The following is a 13,353-nucleotide window of genomic DNA, read 5'->3' as shown; positions in this document are numbered from 1 at the left end:
GGCAGAATAGTCTCAGGGCTTGAAGGTGGGTGGGCAGTGGGATGGCTTACTCATGTTCCATATAAATTGCTGAGATTAAGAGGTAAGTCACCTAAACTTCTAACTAATAGATGTACAGATTTGAAAATGTTAGAATAAGGCAAGAATACATGCCTTGCATCTTTCATCTAAAATTAAGAGGTGATGTGGATTTAAGAACACCTATTTCTAAGTCTGTTGTGTGGTTTGTCATAGGCATTTGTCATGGCTGTGGATTTGTCTCTACCACAAGGGATATCCTGTACAATCATCTACTTACGAATCATATGACTTGTCAGCCAGGTTCAAAGGGTGACTCGTATTCACCAAGATCAGGTCTACCTCCCCTTTCCATGACAGGTAAGCAAAAAAAATGAAACCAATGCTGGAAATATCTCACTTTGGCATCAGCGTGAGAGGACAAATGCTTGCATTATTTATTGAATTTGTTCCTTACTGAATATGTTCCTTATTTAATGAATTATTTACTAAATTGAAGTTTTGTAAAATTATTTCTAAAAGATGAAAAACATTCATTTTCTAGTCAAGTATGAACGTTGTTAACCACGAAGCAAGTAGCACTGAGTTTTAGAAATACGTCCAACTTATGTTTAATCAGCTGAGTAGAATTAATGTCACTGAAAAATGCTGTTTAGGAGGTTAAATAAGCTGAAAAAATTGATTTTTTTTTGTTTATAATTTATTCATCACAGATGTGAAAGTGGCATATTCTTCCCTGAGCCTCAGATGTAACCTGTGTGAGTATGTTGGGGATTCTGAATCAAACTTGCAACAACATATTTCATTGCATGTTGTGCAAGATACATTTCAGTGCAATCAATGCCACAAGAGGTTAAGAAATGCTGTGGAGTTAGCCAAACACATGGAAATTCATCAAGCTAATGAATCACAGAATAATATGGAGGAAACAAAAGATGAAGATGATGGGGCATCTCCAGCTTTAAGTAGAGAAGTTCCTGAGGAGCTTAATATCGTAGTGGAAGTCAAAGAGGAACCTCTCAGCTTGCAGTGTGAAAGTGAAGGTGATAGGACTATGGAGGAGAGCCAGGAAAATCCCACTCCTGACCGGTCCTCCAGTATTTCCTCACCAAGAAGTACATTGATAGCAAAAGTGAAATCTGAATGTTCAAGTCCAACACAAACGTCAAGCCCAGTCCATTGCGGGACAGGTTCAGTTATGCCAGAAGGCACTGTCCTAATACCCTATATGTTCAATCATGAAACGTCTACATTTCCACAAGCTTCAGAAATTTTAGCCAAAATGTCTGAGCTGGTCCACAGCAGACTAAAGCAAGGGGTCAACAATTATCCACTTCTTTATGCAGGAGCACCTATTCAAAAAGGAGCAACATGCTATGAATGTGATATTACATTCAATAATATCAATAACTATTTGGTGCACAAACGGCTTTACTGTTCTAGCAGGCATCAGCAAGTAGACAACCCTGCTGCTGATGATACTGCAAAGGATCCTGCATCCACAAGTAGAACTGAACAACTATCTCATAGTCCAGTTTCTGGAGTGGAAAACCAACAGGCCTCTTCCTCACAAACTGATTCTGACCGAGACCTAAAGATATCAAATGTTGAGAGCAAACTACCAGAAATAAAAACAGAGGACAGTGCCATGAAGGATACATCATCTGAAGGTGAAAGCCTAAGTAGATTTAGTGAAGGCAGTCGAAGTCCAAGCAACTCTGTTGAAGAATTTGATGATGACCCTTCAAAAACTATTTGTGAAGCCTGCAATATAAGGTTTACACGACATGAAACCTATGTTGTTCACAAACGTTTATATTGTGCTTCAAGACATGACCCCCCCCTTCGTAGGCCAAATGGAGGAAAGGTGGCATTCCTTCAGCAAACTGTGCGTACACGTAAACGTAGAAAGTTGTATGAGATTCACGGTCCTAGTCATCAGCCTCTTCCTCCACCTTCGCCAAATGAAGCATCTGTCCATAGTCCTTCAGCTGCCAGCCTTCAAAACACTGGGCTATCTAACAATGTAGAAACATTGAAAGTTAAGCAAGAAGCTCTCTCACTTTCTTCAAGGTCAGTTGATTCTGTTTCCCTGTCAACAGGGTATATGTTGACAGCTCAATCCAGTGCAACATCATCACCAAGTTCAAGTTCAGATGTTGATGGACCAATTGATCTTAGCAGAAAGCCTCATACTCAAGAAGAACAGTTGATTCATGTTTCCCCTTTGAATCCAGCCTCTCATCTTTCAACAGACTACCATGAATGTACCTCTTGCAAAATTAGTTTTAACAATGTGGAAAATTATCTTACTCACAAAAAGTATTACTGCTCTGCAACTGCTCTTCAACACAGTAAGGTGGAGAAACTTGCCAGAGTAAAGATGCAGGCTTCTGCTACAATAAAAGCTAAAAAAAATAGGATGGAAATTACAGACCCTCAGCCACAGATACAAACAGAAGAATTGAAAAAGAAAGATATAAGCACGAAATGTATTTTAGAAAGTCCAAATGTAGTACATGGCTGTATTACTCCAAACAACTCTCCAGGAATATCTCACAATAGTCCAGATGTTTTGCAGGATGGGACTCAGTCATCCTCCCATGTTAAGACTTTCTCAGCACCTCAGCGTGCTCATTCAGTCATTTGTCCCTATTGCCCACTTAATGGACCAATTGAAGGAGACCTTATTGATCATTTTAAGAACACACATGATTTCAAGCAACTTTCAACTGGTCGCACAACTGAAGGTTTCATGCAGGATATTTCATCACAAGGTAAACTCATGACAAACAGTATTTCTGAAATCAGTCCTCAGAATTTGAGAGTTCCTGCCCCATCTCTAAAGTCAGGTGTGCAAACACTGAAGAATATCCCAAATGCCAAAGATCAAAGAGAATCTGTCTCTTCCCAATCTTCAGCTGAAAGTCCTTTGCAGAACATCTCTCCTAAACCTTTAATAACATCCTCCCCTAACGTTGCTTTGAAAATATTATCAGTGCCTGACAGCCCAAGGAACCCAGGCTTCAAATTGATCAGCCCATCAATTAATGTTGACAAATCTGTTCAGACAGCGATGTCGCTTCCAAGCCCAGTGCAGAATGGAAATCACAGATACTGTCGCTTGTGCAACATCAAGTTCAGTAGTCTTTCAACTTTTATAGCTCACAAGAAGTATTACTGTTCTTCTCATACTGCAGAACATGTGAAATAAGTTCTTGCATCTGCAAGCTGTATCATGAATGTTTGCTCTGAATTTTAGCACAAATTAACTAACACCTCAATGTCTTTGTGCATTTGCTGTACAGTTTAGAAACAATCATGAAAACAAAACATTCGTTTCTGGTGTTGCAAATGTTAACAACATTCCAATCATAGTAAGTAGTTTGAAGTGGCCCAAGATGGAGAGTCATTTGTTGAATAAAAATCTCTCCCTTCTCCCTTAAATTGGAATAATTTTAAAATTCCTATGCTTAGCTGGTAAAGTGCATTAAAAGATTATACTTTTCTCAGTTGACGCACTGAATATGGAGGATATGTTTGTAATTAGATCTTCCACATCTGTTTACAGGCCTAGTATTTAATCTGCTCCTTTTGAAGAAACTGTGTGAAAGAGGCATTTTTACCAGCTGAATAATATAATATTTTTATATTAATCTCCCAAATTAAATTAATTATATGCTGATTTTCTTCAGAAACATTTTCAGAATATTCCATGTGCAACCTTTTGGTGAGTTTATAACAATACAACTGTTATACTTTAATCATTTTATGACAATCTAGCACCTAATCTTCCTTCCATCTGGGGGAGTAGCCTGCAGATTATGAAATGAGAAAGGAAATGTTCAGCTTAGTTAAAAGCATCCCACAAATTTACATATTGAAGAAACCCATGTTAAATTCACTGTAATGTAACAAGTGCTGGTTGAATATCTGAAGGAATTTTAATGAAATATAACTTCCAGTGTTCTCGGTGTTCAGGACATCCCATGACATTAAAAATATTGTTCCAGCCATGAATTTGGAACCTTCTCTCACTATTAGATGTACTTACTTTCGAGGAGAGGCGTGACTTTGATAGGCATGTTGGCCAGAATTTAGTGTGACAAATTCAGTGTTTGTAAATCTAGTCAAAATTTTGGATATGATTCCTAAGAAATATTGAAAGTCACACTTTCTCTCTCAATTTTTATCTCACAAGTACTGACATTTGGATACTACTGAAATATTGAAAAGCGATCACTAGGGGGCAAAGTAGTTGAAAACTAGTTTGTGTAGATTTAGTGATACTCTTGCTAATTATTTAGTTAGTGCATGAATAAACCCATCATTCTTCCTTTCAGTACATTCAGTTGTCATAATATCTGTAATTTTTATTTATTAGTGTTGTATTTATTATCAGGGTTTACATGCAATGCCAGCGCTAACACACAAATGTGCTGACAACAGCATTTATTTTATTTTTGAGCTTTGTTTACCACAACAGGACTCAAACTGGTAAATGCTATGAAAAAGAATTTACTTTGAATTATTTCATTGTACATGATCTGTAGATTCAATGCACCCTGGGTTCAATTGCCTTTCCTTTGCATTTTATTATTTGTAGATAAAGCTTATTGCTATGATGCACATTGTGTGCTTAATGAATGGAATAGTGTCTTGGTGCTTTAATGTAAATGTTTCCTAATCTTTATCAATATGTTCATTTTCATGAATAACTGTTGATCATTATTGTGTTTTATGTTGCTCATTCAAAAGGTGCAATGTTAGAAGAAAGGAGCTAGTTGCTTGTTCAGTGGCATTTGTCAAAATTAAAAATGTCATCTTACTTTTAAATTTGATTGGGAGGAAAGCAGGATGAAAAGAGGAAGAGAAGGCATCAACCCACCTGGGCTAGTTCAGCCTGAATAAATATAATGGAAATGAGAGCACAAAATGACACAATTCAGCTCATTGTACATGTGTCAGGGATAGCTCTTGACTTGAATTTCTCTCTTCACCTCTTCCCTCTTTCTAGCCCTCACAACCTCTGCCAATGAGTGTCATGCCCTGCTCAAATTAAACAAACTCATTTTTCCTCTGTTGATGGAAAATTAGACACAAAAATGGAAGTCTGTACTTAAATTCAGTGGAACCAAGCAAGTATCTGCTGTTCTCCCAGGCATATTAATTTTCTTTCTTTTGGGTCAAAACATGTTACTGACCAAATATTTCACCTGTAGACTGTTACCTACAATGCCTTGAAAGTCTATTTGGAGGTATGTCGTGGTATAATTTTAACCATCATTCATACTTTATTCATCCAAAAGATTGTTACGTTCTCTAAATTCAATAAAACACATATGGTAACTATACAGTTTGTAGACTGAAAATATTTTATGAAGATTTATGAAAACAATGACATTGAAATGAAGTTGGATCAAACAAAAGGTATACGGTCTCTGAAACTTTTGCTGTTTGCATGATTGTTCCTATGTAATCGGAAAAGCTATGCTTTGGTTGCACGTGTGTCTTTCTAAGACTTTATGAAATACAAGTTTTTTTACTTTTCCAGAAGGTGCTGTTAATTTATTTATATTGTAGAGCAGTGTTTACTATGATAATCTGTGGAATAAACCTTGGCATAAATCTCCCTCTACAAAGCAGTGCTAATGGATGTTCAGTTTACTAAATCCATTTTTACACTTTTGCACTGTATTGTATAAATTTTGCTGAACGATGTAGTTTCAAACCTATTTACAGGATATTTATGTTTAAATTCAGCACTTTTATACTTCTCTGAATTTGCCTACTATAGTGACCAATAACTTTCAACTCTTTGTTGAAAGCTGCCTTCAGCGATTTAACCATTTCTGAGACTGATCATGTTGTTAAATTGAATGTCATTCTTAATTTCCAATTAGGAATTGACCCCTACACACTAGTTTGAGCTATGCATGCTAATAAATTGTCCAGTGGGACATGTGAAGCACTACAATGCCTCTCTTGTCTGTGTGAGTCCTTTTGTATATTATGTTTTTCTCTGAATTAATATCTGTCTTCAGACAAAAGAAATTGCACTTTCGCTTGAAGGGACAATGCCACATTTAGTACATAATGTGAAGGAAGTGCAACTTTTCCATGGAAAAAGTATTCCCTGTGACTGTGTTTTATTCTACTTGAAAATTGGACTGGATAAGTTGATTTAATGCGATGCCCTTTGAATGCGGAGGGAATGACAATGTAATTGTACTGTTTAGAATTCATTCATAATACCCATTTCTTCGAGAGTTAAGCACAGTTTGTTTCGTGAAGCAGTTGGAAAAGGACACTACATAAACGTGGAACAGTGGGAGTAGGGCAGAGGTGCAGACATGGAAATTTTTAAAATCTTGATTTTACTGAAGATCTGAAATAAGCCATTTTCTACTAATGACTTCATTCTTCTAAATTTTATAGTACTTAAGAGAAAGTGATATGCCTGACATTACACATTGTGAAATGTCAATATAAGGGAATGAAGCATTGATGAAAAGGAATGAGTAGGTAATTGATCAACGTGTGCTAAGGTTTTCTTGTAAAATAGGGCTTTTCAAAAAGATTCTTATGTTAAAGGTAAACCTTATTTAGAATGCATCAGTTACTTAAAGATGCAAATTGCCAATTTTCCCAGGCCCATTCATTGCTTTCTCAGAAAAATAATTCAAAAATTATTGCTACAAATTGTAAATTATAGGGACAATAGTTTGCTAAGCCAGAGGACTGAATTTTGTTTCTGTAGAGTGTTAATAGACCATTCATTATTGCAGATAAACTGAGAATACCTTTTTGCTAATATAAGTCCCATTGCATAATTCATGAAAATCAGGTGTATGTTATGAATGAGGTCATTACTAACTCTGTTAAAAATCATACAGCACCAGGTTATAGTCCAACAGGTTTAATTGGAAGCACACTAGCTTTCGGAGGCGACGCTCCTTCATCAGGTGTTAGTGGAGGGCTCGATCATAACACAGAATTTATAGCAAAAATTTACAGTGTGATGTAACTGAAATTATACATTGAAAAATTGATTGTTAAGCCTTTCATCAGTTAGAATACAGTGATAGTTTCACTTCTTTCATGTGTAAATCACAAAACCTTTTTTTAAAAGTTGCATTCTCGGGTTAGCTGTTAACAATGGTGATAGTTAGACAATATGTTGAAGGTGTTAGCCCCCTGTGTTCTCTGTCTATGCCATGATGTTTAGATTGATTCTAATCTAAAAAGTGAGATAACAGAGTTTTACGTCAATTCATGCAGTTTTTGAGCAAAGTGCAATGTAACTCTGCAAGTACAAATTCACCCCCCAAAATATATGTGTGCATGTGGGTCTTTGTGTGTGTGTGTGTGTGTGTGTGTGTGTGTCTGTCTGTCTGTCTGTCTGTCTGGGGTGGGGGTTGTGAGTGTAAGAAAGTGTGTGTGTGTTGTGGGTGCAATGTAAGTGTGGGAGTGTGGGAGTGTGTGTGTTGGGTGTCTGTGTGTGCGTCTGTGTGTACCTGTGTCCGTGTGTATGTGAGAGTCTCTGTGTGTGTGTGTGTGTGGTGCAATGGTGATCACCTGTAATATGACATGAACCCAAGGTCCTGGTTGAGGCCCTCCCTATGGGTACTGAACTTAGCTATCAGGCTGATAGCTAAGTTCGGTACCCATAGGGAGGGCCTCAACCAGGACCTTGGGTTCATGTCATATTACAGGTGATCACTATTGCACTACACACACACGCGCACACACACACACACACACACCCTTACGGACACACACACGTACCCCCTCACAGACTTAAGACACTCTGCACTCACTACACACACACACTTTCTCACACTCACAGCCCCCACCCCAGGCGCACACACACAGACAGACAAAGACCCACATGCACACGTATATTTTGTGGGGTGAATTTGTACTTGCAGAGTTACATTGCACTTTGCTCAAAATCTGCATACATTCATGTAGAACTCTGAGCTCAAAAACTGCATGAATTTACGTAAAACTCTGTTATCTCACTTTTTAGATTAGAATCAATCTAAACATCAGGTCATAGAGAACACAAGGGGCTAACACCTTCAAAGTATTGACTAGCTATCACCCATTGTTAACAGCTAACCTGAGAATGCAACTTTAAAAAAAAGGTTTTGTGATTTACACATGAAAGAAGTGAAATTATCACTGTATTCTAACTGATGAAAGGCTTAACAGACAATCAATTTTTCAATGTATAATTTCAGTTACATCACACTGTAAATTCTTGCTATAAATTCTGTGTTACGATCGAGCCCTCCACTATCACCTGATGAAGGTGCGTCACTCCGAAAGCTAGTGTGCTTCCAATTAAACCTGTTGGACTATAACCTGGTGTTGTGTGATTTTTAACTTTGTACGTCCCAGTCCAACACCAGCATCTCCAAATCATGATTACTAACTCTGGTATTTTCACATCTTAAAATTGCATCCATTCTGGGTTGGTCTTCACTAAGACATATTATTAATTCCAAGAAGGATTTGCTCAACTGTTGGAACTGGTAAAGTTATTTGTCTGGTATCATGTGACAGGCTTGTTGTTCTTATTACGTGCAGTATTTGTGCATAATAAAGCAAAATACACTGATTGAGGGAGCATGTTTGAAAACTGTCTGGTTGTAATATAGAGTATTGATCTTTGAGTGACCTTTTTGGGGAACACATGGGAGGAAGTCAGTTCAAGACAGCTATGAAGGTTGAAGGAACACTTAGCAGATGATTTTGATAAATAGTTTGAGTGAATTTTAAGGGCCAGTCGACAGAAATGAGAGTCAAGGATTAATGCATCTTACATTCACCAAGTTGCCGAGACATGTGCAGCTTCCCCTTCCTGCTTCCTCTCAATGAAAAATTGACTAAAAATTACAATTCACATAAGCAGGTCATTCAGCCAAACCAATGTTCCACTCCAACCTCCTATCGTTTGTCATCTGCATCTACCATTATATTAGTCCATTCCCTTCTCCTTCATATGCTTGCGTCATTTCCCCTAAAGTACATCAATAATATATAGTCCACTGTAAATTCCACATTCTTAACACTCATCTAAGTTTAAAAAAAGGTTTTTCAAAATTCCTTATTTAAATTTTTTGGTGACTATCTTAAAGCTTCAAGTTATACCGTTGCCTGCAAGAATAAATTTGTTTTATATTAACTTAAGCAAAACATTTCATTATTTAGAAGACCTTATTAGGTCATTCATCGGCCTTTTTGGAAAAGCCAAGTAACTCATGTCAATCCTTTGCTCACGCATGTGCCAGCACATTTCTGACATCGTTGTTGTAAATATTCTCTGCATTCTGTCCTATACCTGCAAGCCTGATAAACTAGTGACCAGAACCTAATACAACAATTGATAACAGGTTTAGTACAGCTTCCCCACATTTCGGACCTACCCCTCTCAGAATAAAACCTTGTGTAAGAATCACTATTTATTGGCCTTTATAACCTGTGGTGCAATTTTTTGCAATTGATGGCCAAGATCTCTCTGTCCCTCCAATGAGACTTACAAATCGCACCCCCCGCCCAAAACACAAAAAATGATTGACATCTCTTCTTCCAACCAAAATTAGCTATGTTGAACTTCATTTGCAAATTATTTTCCCATTCAACAAGATCATTCATTGTCTTCCTGCAATTAGTTAGATAAAAATAGGGAAAAAAAGACTGAGAAGAATGTTCAAGAAGTCATTCACAAATGCTTCTTACCAATTCCAGGTACTGCTCATAATGCAGCAGAAAACCGAGGCAAGGAAAATAAAATCGAAGGTTAGAAATGAGAAGGGTATGGGAGATGTTAATCCTGGTCATTTGTTGCTGCGAAAGGGAAATTGATAAGTGTATCAAAATAACAATTCTTATGTGGAACAACTAATAATTGTTGAATTTCTGGCTTCAGTATATAATACTTTTGCCCATGGGAATATATTCTATGTGATGCTTTTCACATCTGGTTTAGATTAGGTTCCTAGGATTCCGTAAGGAAAGTGATAAGTAAGCAGATGATTATTGGTTAATGGACTTGACACCTATTAGGGTGAGGAAGCACCACTCAGGATGTCTGACCAGGTTAAATGTATTTTTAGGCACAGCGGGTTTTCCTGGTATATACAAATGGAGTGATTATGTATAGAAGTCGGATCTCTGATAGGTTCTCAGTTATAACCCTTGAGAACAAAGGGCTGAATTTCCGCTTCAAAGAAGTGACGTAAGATTGGACCAGAGATTACGTTCAAAAATTCAAAGAGGCCAGCGTAACTAAAGCTATGAACTTTGACTTTGTGTAGGAACGAGTAGTCACCTACCAACCCGTTTGCTCCAGGCTGATTCATCAATTAAATAATAGGGCTCTCTGCAATCATTTTATAGTCATTCAATTTTTAAACTCCTGTTAGCTGTGCTTCCCACACCCTAGAAACCTTAACTGAAGAAATGCCTGGAGGCTGAATGTATGAAGTATGTTTCTTTATAAGACCTGCTTGTGGAACAGGAGAAACGAAAGGGTTTCCTCCTTAGCACCATCATCTCACTCTTTTACTCACACATCTACTCCACCCACATGCTGTCCTCAGCTGTGGTCTTGTATGTTATACTTCCCTAGTTGGCAAACCTCTAACCTGTCAGTCAGGTTATCCATCGACAGGAAATAGTCCAGTAGAAATTGAAGAATGCAGCAGTTCAACACTGTAGGACATTTAAGAAACCCAATCTTCCTAGCTGTTGAAGAACATTGTGGACAGCACGGTGGCACAGTGGTTAGCACTGCTGCCTCGCAGCGCCAGAGACCCGGGTTCAATTCCCGACTCCAGTGACTGTGTGAAGTTTGCACATTCTCCCTGTGTCTGCGTGGGTTTCCTCCGGGTGCTCCAGTTTCCTCCCACAGTCCAAAGATGTGCAGGTCAGGTGAATTGGCCATGCTAAATTGTCTGTAGTGTTAGATAAAGTGGTAGATGTAGGGGAATGGGTGGGTTGCACCAGTGGGTCGGTGTGGACTTGTTGGGCCGAAGGGCCTGTTTCCACACTGTAAGTAATCAAATCTAATCTAATCTAAACATCTCTCCCAATCCATGTGGGGCTATGTTTAATGGAGCAAACAGACTTTAGTCATAACAGAAGTCAGATTAAAAAAGACTTCTCAATTCAAGATGAGAGCAAATGTGCTCAGGTTGTCTGAATTTGTTCTCTGGACAAAAAGATGTGGAATTGATTCAGCAAAGCTTTACCTTAGAAAGGTAGAAAACCAAGCCTATGATTTTCACCATGACCCTATCAGTTGCCAGTTCTTGGCCTCATTTCAAGTAACTATATGAATTGGTAATTTGGTTTTTCTTCTAACAATTTTGTGAAACTTCAAATTTATAAAGTTCCAAAAAGTATTGGATAAATTATCTGTTACCTTCTAGTTACATGCTGATGAATCATGCTGCTTCGTTTAGCTTTGTTGCTAATTATCTTCTCCTCTGACTGTTGCACATAATTGTCCTTTCTGAACAGTTATGCAATGACCAATGGCAGCCCACTCTGTTGATAAATTAACTACTGAATAAAATATTGTTTTTGGGTGACAGATTTGCAGTTGTAATTATTTAGTTTGTTGTTCAAGCTGTAAAGATTTTGGCAAATTTACTTTCTTGGCAGCAAATGTGTATTAAATCATGCGAGGCTGCAGGCCCACCCAGTCTAATACTGCAGATCCCATCAATTGTTCATTCAACTCAAAATAATCCCATGTTTCCTTCCATGCTTTTAAAACTGTTTATTACAGTGATTTTTTTTTCTGCATCAATAGGAGTTTGCTATTACTTCCACCGATCCCTATTAAGTAGGAAATGAGGGAGAATAACAATGTGGGAAATAAAAAGAAATATGTACCTCTGGTTAAAAAGATCAGATGTTTTGTATTCTGTTCACCAATAACTACCCTGAAATCTTGCACAATGTTTTACTGTCCCACCCAAGAGTGAATCATTGCAGTGGAGACTGGAGATAGAAATAGATGTAGATCAAATCTCAGGCCATGCCCCAACATTGGGGAATATTACTGATGATGCAATTGGCTTTGAACCATCTTCAAGCCTTAAGGAGCTGGGAAGCAAATTTAATACTTAAATTGTCCTCTAATTGTCATTTCACTAGGCCATTAGTTCCCCACACCCACAGCACCTCAATCCAGGTGGGGAAGCAACCAGTTGACTAAGGTAGAAATAAATTATTTTATTCAAAGGATGTGCTGTCAATAGCCTCCCAAGGCATTCCCTCCAGCATGCTATTGGTTCTTTTTGTTTTGCTGATTCTTCAAGCTGCATGGCTGCTGTGTTCCATAGCTATTCCCAATAGCTCTGCTGAGCTGCCAAGCTTCTTGATGAAAGTCCCAATGAAAGCTTATTCATGAGCTGCTGCCTGTAACCCAATGGGGATGGCCCACAGGCTAGCTGTGTGCATTAGCAAAATACGTTTTCAACTGCAGAACCACTAATGTTTTGATTAAAATTTTACCTATTTAACTCTGTTTCTGTCTCCAGTGATGCTGTCTGACCTGCTCAGTATTTCGAGCAATCTTTAAAATTGATTAGTTCCATCATTGACAATATTTTACTTTTACATCAATTTGCTGTCTTTTTTTACTGTTTCAATATAGAGTCGTAGGGATGTATAGTCTGGAAACAGACCCTTTGGTTCAACTTGTCCATGCAACCAGATATCCTATTAATCTAATCCGAGATGCCTTGTAAATGCTGTAATTGTATCAGCTTTCACCACTTCCTCTGGCAACCCATTCCATACATACACCAACATTTGCATGGAAATGTTGCCCCTTAGGTCCATTTTAAAACTTTTCCCTCTCACCCTAAACCTATGTCCTTTAGGTTTGGACTCCCTCAGCCGAGGGAAAAGACTTTGTCTACTTATCCTATCCATGCCCCTCATGATTTTATGAATCTCTGTAAGGTCACCCCTCAGACTTCGACACTCCAGGGAAAACAGCCTCAGCCTATTCAGCCTCTCCCTATAGCTCAAATCCTCCAACCCAGGCAACATGCTTGCAAATCTTTTCTGAACCCTTTCAAGTTTCACAACATCCTTCCTATAGCAGGGAGACCAGAATTGCACACAGTGTTCCAAAAGTGGCCCAACCAATGTCCTGTGCAGCTGTAACGTGACTCCCAACTCCTGTACAGAATACTTTGACTAATAAAGGAAAGCATACCAAATACCTCCTTCACTATCCTATCTACCCGAGACTCCATTTTTAAGGAGCTATGAATCTGCATTCCAAGGTCTTTGTTCAGCAACACT

The 13,353-nt window shown here is 38.1% G+C and overlaps 1 protein-coding gene across 3 annotated transcripts in view; it reads left to right on the top strand.

Annotated features, from left to right (window-relative positions):
* zfpm1 (zinc finger protein, FOG family member 1) overlaps nt 1-4,674 on the top strand; it is a 269,811-nt gene extending 265,137 nt beyond the window's left edge. For all 3 annotated transcript variants that reach the window (XM_060838057.1, XM_060838058.1, XM_060838056.1), the window contains 2 exons: nt 235-378; nt 732-4,674. In XM_060838057.1, coding sequence (XP_060694040.1) covers nt 235-378; nt 732-3,232 — 2,645 coding nt within the window. In that variant the 3' untranslated portion in view covers nt 3,233-4,674. The remainder of the gene's footprint in view (nt 1-234; nt 379-731) is intronic.
* Nucleotides 4,675-13,353: the final 8,679 nt, after the last annotated feature.

This window comes from Hemiscyllium ocellatum, chromosome 17 (assembly GCF_020745735.1).
Source record: "Hemiscyllium ocellatum isolate sHemOce1 chromosome 17, sHemOce1.pat.X.cur, whole genome shotgun sequence".
Classification (NCBI taxonomy): domain Eukaryota; kingdom Metazoa; phylum Chordata; class Chondrichthyes; order Orectolobiformes; family Hemiscylliidae; genus Hemiscyllium; species Hemiscyllium ocellatum.
Note: the sequence above shows the minus strand (reverse complement) of the source record. Positions and strands in the feature narration are given on the sequence as shown.